Source organism: Cyrtonyx montezumae, unplaced genomic scaffold, assembly GCF_038088225.1.
Source record: "Cyrtonyx montezumae isolate F1298 unplaced genomic scaffold, pur_monq_1.0 scaffold_8, whole genome shotgun sequence".
In the NCBI taxonomy this organism is placed as follows: Eukaryota; Metazoa; Chordata; class Aves; order Galliformes; family Odontophoridae; genus Cyrtonyx; species Cyrtonyx montezumae.
Window position 1 is genome coordinate 99,809,650 of NW_027072089.1, and position 6,551 is coordinate 99,816,200.

General features: G+C 45.7%; 1 protein-coding gene across 2 annotated transcripts in view; it reads right to left on the reverse strand.

Annotated features, from left to right (window-relative positions):
• The window catches only part of PDCD6IP (programmed cell death 6 interacting protein), a 28,378-nt gene extending 25,825 nt beyond the window's left edge, over positions 1–2,553 (reverse strand). For both annotated transcript variants that reach the window (XM_065753265.1, XM_065753263.1), the window contains exon 1: positions 2,256–2,553. In XM_065753265.1, coding sequence (XP_065609337.1) covers positions 2,256–2,461 — 206 coding nt within the window. In that variant the 5' untranslated portion in view covers positions 2,462–2,553. The remainder of the gene's footprint in view (positions 1–2,255) is intronic.
• Positions 2,554–6,551: the final 3,998 nt, after the last annotated feature.

The window sequence follows — 6,551 nt, forward strand, 5'->3', positions numbered from 1 at the left end:
TGCACATTGCCGTTAGCTCTTCCAACTTGGCTTCAGTAACTAATGTTAAGCACAGCTTTAACACGGATCTTGTTAAAGCTGTTAACTGGAACACAAGACTTACTACAGCTCTAACAGCAAGATACAGGGAGCTGGAAAGGGATGAGAGCTTTCTCAAGAAATACTAGGAAGTCGAAAGCTTGGGCTCCTTCCAGCAAAGCTCAGCTGGATGCTTCTGTTGCACCTTGTCAGTGGCTGCTGACACTTTCCAGAACTGATTATATATAGCAGTATATTCTTAAAGAATAAGAACTTATTTTCCAAACAACTGGAATGGATATAAATGGTCAGACATGGGCAAAAAACCTTTTGGTTAAAGAAAAAAATGGAGTTTTATTTCTCATTTAAGTACATTTTATGCCTATTCTATTCTGTTTCCGTGAATAAGATTGAAGTAAATATTTCGAGATTTTGGTCATAAACTCTGAACTTAAAGATAATTCAGACCATCATCACTCACTTCCACTATAAAGGGAACATTATTAAGCAGCAGTATCTTAAACACAGATGTTATATTATGAGAGGAGGCTTTAACAGAGTTGCTGGGGAAGAGGACTTGACTTACTCATACCTAATGCGACAGCGCGGAGCCATGCTCAAACTCTGACCTCTGCAACAGCACCTGAGCAAGCTAAAGTCATTTGCTAATGGATAGCAGAAAACAGATCTCTGCATATGGAACTGACCTGAAAATTAGCTAATTATGCAATTGTGATCGGTTTCCCTTCATGATTCAAACAGAAAACCCAAGGTAGTTGCATAGTATGGCTTTAATTAACGTAATGACCTGGCCCCAGAACAGGGAGGTATCCCTGGGTCCTTGGCTTCCAGCCACACTCCTCCTATCCTCTTTTGTTCCAGCTCTGAGGCTCATCTGACCTCATCCTGAGCTCATTTTTCAAGTTTCAAACCCGAGAGAAAGCCACGTATACCTTTTGCTTACTAGAACTTTAGTAAGAGAAAGATCAGAACTGAAGCTTTCTCCTCAGTGATTAGACAAGGTCAGGTCATGTGACATACGTGGGCCACACGGGGATTTCAGGTAGAAATTAATCACAAATGCAATTGGTACAATCAGAAAAGGGAGATCAATTCCAGTGTTTGCAGGAAGGGGATATTACACCCTTCAAGTTGACTGAGTCGGTAGAGTTCATAGATGTTTGTTTATTTCCCTGACCTTCAAAATCATACAGTGCAATAAGCAGGAACAGAACAGGAAGCTGTAGAGATACTATAAAATACATAGCTTTTATAGTCCGGACACCTAGTGTGAGCTCGATAAGCTCTTAAACAACAGAAAACGATAACATCATCTCTTCGTCACATACCTTTCCCATTCCTTTTAAAGTTTTTAAATCAAATTCCAGCAAACATAAAATATACTCATTCAGGACAGCACTGCAGAAGCACAGCAACCTCGCGGCTATCACTTCTCTATGCACGAGGAAATCCCTCTACTGATTCTTCTATTTAAAATGAAAGGAAATCTTAATGCTAAAAACTCATTAAATCTTTGATCCTAACCAGGAAGACTGAAGTCTGTGCTTGGTGTTTATCACTAGGTTAATCACAGTGCCTTCAGCGATTAGAGCTACAAATAGCTGAGCTTGAAGCGTTTCCCACGCACAGACAGAGCAGCAGGATTACCACAGCAAGCCAATGCTGCAATGCATCGGGACTAGAGGGAGACACAAGAGAATGAGCATTTTCGTAGGTGACACGGTGGAAAGTCCCAAAGCAGCTCTCGTGTGGTTTAATAAGTAGAAGGCTCAGACTGAAACTTTCATTTATCCAACCTACAGCCGCTCCAGCACAATGCACTATACTTCCTCCTAGCAAAACATCCTTTTAGCAAACTGAAAGTGCCAAGCAGGGAAACAAGGCCGTGACTTCACAAATACACTCAGAAGCTGCTGAACACGGTGGGGAGCGAAAGGGGAGCCGAAGAGGAGCCGTCAGCAGCAACAGCGAGACGTAACGCACATCCCGTAAAGCCAACGGCGCTCATCTAGCTCCCAGAATAACAAGCTCACCCAGCTCCCACTCGGAAGGGGAAGCTGGGAGGGCCGAGGCCTGCCCCCCACGCCCGGCCCAGGCTCCCGCCCGAGGCGCAGCCCTCGGGCCGCCAGAGCCGGCCCAACAGCCCCGGCCGCCTCCCCAGGGCCCCGCCCACACCTGGCCCGGCCCCACCGCGCCCCGGAGCCCCCGGGCCCTACCTAAGAAGGGTCTCGAGCGAGCTCTCGTGCTTATCGAGCGGGCGGCCCACCGCGCTCTTGCGCAGCTTGCTGAGCTCCTCGGCGGCGCGGCAGTGCTCGGCCTGGGCGTCGCCGCTCGGGTAGCTCTGCTGAATGAACTTGCACAGCGGCTTGGCCAGGTCCACCTCCGAGGCCTTCTTCAGCTGCACCGAGATGAAGTTCGTCATGGCGAGCGCGGGCAGGCAGCACTCACCGCCGCTTCGCACTCGCTCCGCGCCTTAACCCAGCGCCGCACCCGGCCTGCCGGCCCGCTCCTTCCCCGCCGCGCACTTCCGGGATCGTCGCGCGCTCCCGACGCAGCGACGTCACGCACGCACGCCCCCTCTCGTGCTTTCCCCGCCTCACGCACCAATAGCATCGGCGGCCGCTGCGCCTGCGGGTTGGTTGCTGAGGCGGTCGTGTAGGGGTGGGTGAGGAGGGCGGGAGAGCGAGGGGTAGCGTGCCCCTGAGTGGTTGTAAGGGTAATTAAGGTTGGAGGAAAGTTGAAAGATCGCTTAGTCCAACTGCCACTGTGGTCACTGAGCATGTTCCTCAGTGCCACATCCACGTGGCTCGTGTACATCTCCAGGCACGGTCACTGTACAGCCTCACTGGGCAGCCTCGCTGCTCTGAGAAGGGGTATTTCCTAGTATCCAACCTAAAAATAAATGGGAGTGTCAGTTCTTCGTGGCAAGGGCTGAGACTGAAAGGCCATGAAGATGGAGAGGTGCTTGTCATGGCCGAACCAGCTGATAAACCATTGACAGTGCTCCAGGCCCTTTACCTGTGAGGAGAAGCTGAAAGAGCTGCGCCTATTGAGCTTGGATAAGGCTCTGGAGTCTCTGGAGGGAGGCCACACAGAGAACAGAGCTAGGCTCTGCTCAGCAGTGCCCAGCACCAGGACCAGGGGTCATGGGCACAAACCAGGAGCTCCCTGTGAGCACCAGGTAGCTCTCTGTGCTGTGTGGGTGATAGGCTGCCCAGAGGCTGGAGAGTATCCTTGGAGACCTCCAAAAGCACCTGGAGGTGGGCCTGGGCACTGTGCTCTGGGTGTCCTTGCTGGAGCAGGGGCTTGGCTGAATGGACCCTGAGGCCTTGCCTGCCTCAGACCAGCTGTGATTCTGTGAAATCCCTGCTGGTACCAGAAGGCAGCTGCACAGTTTCTGTGGGCACAGATACATCAGGCACACTGCAGTCGCTCTCCGCAGACTGGGCCCAGTGTGGCTTAGCCAGGCAGGCAAGGCAGCCTGTGGCATTTGCTCAGTGCGTGGCTAAAAACAAAGGAAGTGGTAAACTCAACAGAGTGGTAAAAATGCTTTTACAATTAGGTTAAAGAGTTCCCTCCGCATCTTGCTATAAACTGATCACAAGTTTTGCCATGATCTGCCTTTGCCAGAGGTAGCTACGCCAAGCAGGCCAACGTTCATCACTGCTCAGCGTAGAGGAGAAGCAGTGGCACAGGAGGATGAGGACAGACGCAGGGGAAGGCCAGAGCTGGGAGGGGTGCTCCTCCCACAGCCCGAAGCTGCGGGGCAACAGGGAAGGAGGAGCAGAGCGGTGTCCTGCTGCTGCGTGCAGGGGCAGCACGGTGTGACGGCTGCTTACAGCCCTACCACGTTCCCTTTGTTGCACTTTCTTCCTTCCTTCCGTTTCTCGTAGCTCAGTCCAAAATGTACAATAGTTGAGGGAATTGTACGTTTAAAATAGAGGGAATTTTATACAATGAACATAGTGAGTAAGCTGTCCCACCTTACTCCTATCATGGTAAATGACTTCCTCGCTGCTTTCTTTCCCCAAGTTTTATTGCCCCATGCCCACTTGTGAGCACTTTGTCTCGGACGGAGTCAGACAGGCAGCCTGAGTGAGCACTGATGGCATTTTCCAGTCCCAGAGAAAACTTTCACCCTCACAAGCTCAGATCCTGATCAGCCTCAAGACAGAGCCTGCCAAGTGATTGCCTCCCTTTGTTTCTGGCATGGAGACTTCGTGAGGTATAGTTAGCCTACACGGCATTATACGATGTGTGGCTGCCTATATAAGGGTGGGGAGGCCATGAATACCTCCCTGTGCAACAGTCATAAACACGGAAAGGGTGTGAACAGGGAAGGGCAAAGACTGCAGCCATGAGATCATGCTTTTACTTTAGAGCCCCGGTGACCTTTAGATGATGTTGCTTAACACATGCAACCGCTGATATTTTGCATTCCTAAACTGCCCACCAACACAGCTTGGAAATTTCACTTTGTTTCAGAGTAAGTTGTCAGAACGTCAAACATACAGGTGGTTTGCTTCTTTCCCACAGATTTTTTAGTCAGTATTCTTCCAGTAACTTTGCTCTGATTATTACAATTATCATAAGCAGTGCTAACTTGTCTCCTTGTTACCTTGTGACCAGTTAAGTATTATTTCCCAATTTAGAGGTGAGGAAGCCACGTAGTCAGTAGATAGCAGCTCAGGGAGCATAATCTGCATCTTCTGACTCAGAGTCCTGTGCTTTAAACAGCAGACCATACTTCCTTCTTCAACAAATTCACGATAGCATCTAAAAGAACTACTTAAAAACAGCTTCCCCCTAAAATGTTTAAGGCAGTGCAGCATAAACAAGTTAGTTGTATGTAAGCACAACTAAGGTCACTGATACATTTAATTTTGATGTAGACAGGTGATTAGATGTCCCCGGATTTTTTTTTCTATTTCCTAAACAACCATTATGTTTATATAGAACACGGCCGTTTTGCAAAAGTATTTCTAAAAGGCAGATTTGATTTCAGTATGATACTGGATACAGAAGAACCTCTTTTTGAAAATTAGTTAAAACCTATGTGCCTACCGTGTTCATGTTTTAATACCAGTCAGTACCTTTACTGAAAGAAATCCCCAGTTGCTTTTTTAAGTAATTGGAGGGCTATGATTAAGTATATCAAAATCTCAATTCTATGCTGACATTTCTTATCAAATGCTGATGAAAATAACTGAAATCATTTTTTCACCGAAAGTATTACTTAGTAAGGAATGGGAACTAGAGAGGAAACAGGAAAGGTAGTTCTATGGAAAAAATATGTTTATTGTGTAAATTTGTTAAGTACATATTTAGGATTTTAGGCTGTCCAGTGCAGATAGTAAAAGAGCTGTAAATTAAACTTCAAACAAATGTGGTGTTGCTATAGGCATGGTTTCCTCTAATTACAGTATGCATCATTAAAACAAAAATAAGAACTCCATGTTGACATTCTGTGTTGAGTAAAGCAGTCTTAAAAGTGACAAGAGAGAAGAAGGACTTGTTTCCAAATGTCTCACACAGACAGAAGATTATAACAAAACTACAGACAGGATTTGGAAAAATTGGGAAGGAGCACAGGAGGGTAAATTACTTGGAAAGCAGAAATAGGAAATTAAACACAGTGAACGCTGTAGTCATTGTAATCTTGGTAGAAAAGTTAGCCTTTATACACTTGTGATAAGGAACCCAGAGCAATGGACAGTTCATTCTGCATTTCAGTTTGGTAAAACTTCCAGGAAAAAAAAAATGACTTTGAGCCATGAGATATAAAATATATCAGCAGTTTAAAAATGAAATTTTGATGTGAAGAAGCAATCAGTAACAGTATATCAGCAAATGTCAGTAGTTTATAAGTTTAGGAAGTGGTTGGATTTGCAATTTAGAGGTGGTTTGACTTGTATGATTTGAAGCTTTCTTTTTTTTCTTAACGCATGTGAATTCTACAATAAAACGCAAAAAGAGAGAAGAGCATATGTGTTACTATAAAATTTAGGTAATTAAAGAAGGTGAAAATGATACCTGTTTTGATGATGAATAGAGGGCATTTTACAAGCAATTTGCAAGGTATTCACATGATGCTTTGAAAAGCAGTTCAGGAAAATTGTGTGCTTAGTATTTTTATTATTACTGTAATAGTACTGAAGAATCAGAAACAGTAAATGCCATCTGATGAGGTGGTCTGTACACTCTACCCCTTATTGAAAATCTATCTGGTTTTGATATGAGAGCATGTTTTTATAAGGTTGCTAACCTTGTCTACAGTCTAATGACTTGGAATATATTCAGTTTATTCCATTTTCAGGAGTAACTAGTGCCAAGGGATTAGATGAAGATATGAGTGCCTTTCAGACAATCATTTGTGATAACAATTCACTCTGTATATTTCTGCTGGTAAGAAAGGACATATTCTCTAACTTTTTGACATTGTCTTCTGTTTGTCTTTTCAGGATACTAAAGCAGAGTGCAATTCCTCTGTAGAAACTGAAGACAGAAAAGTA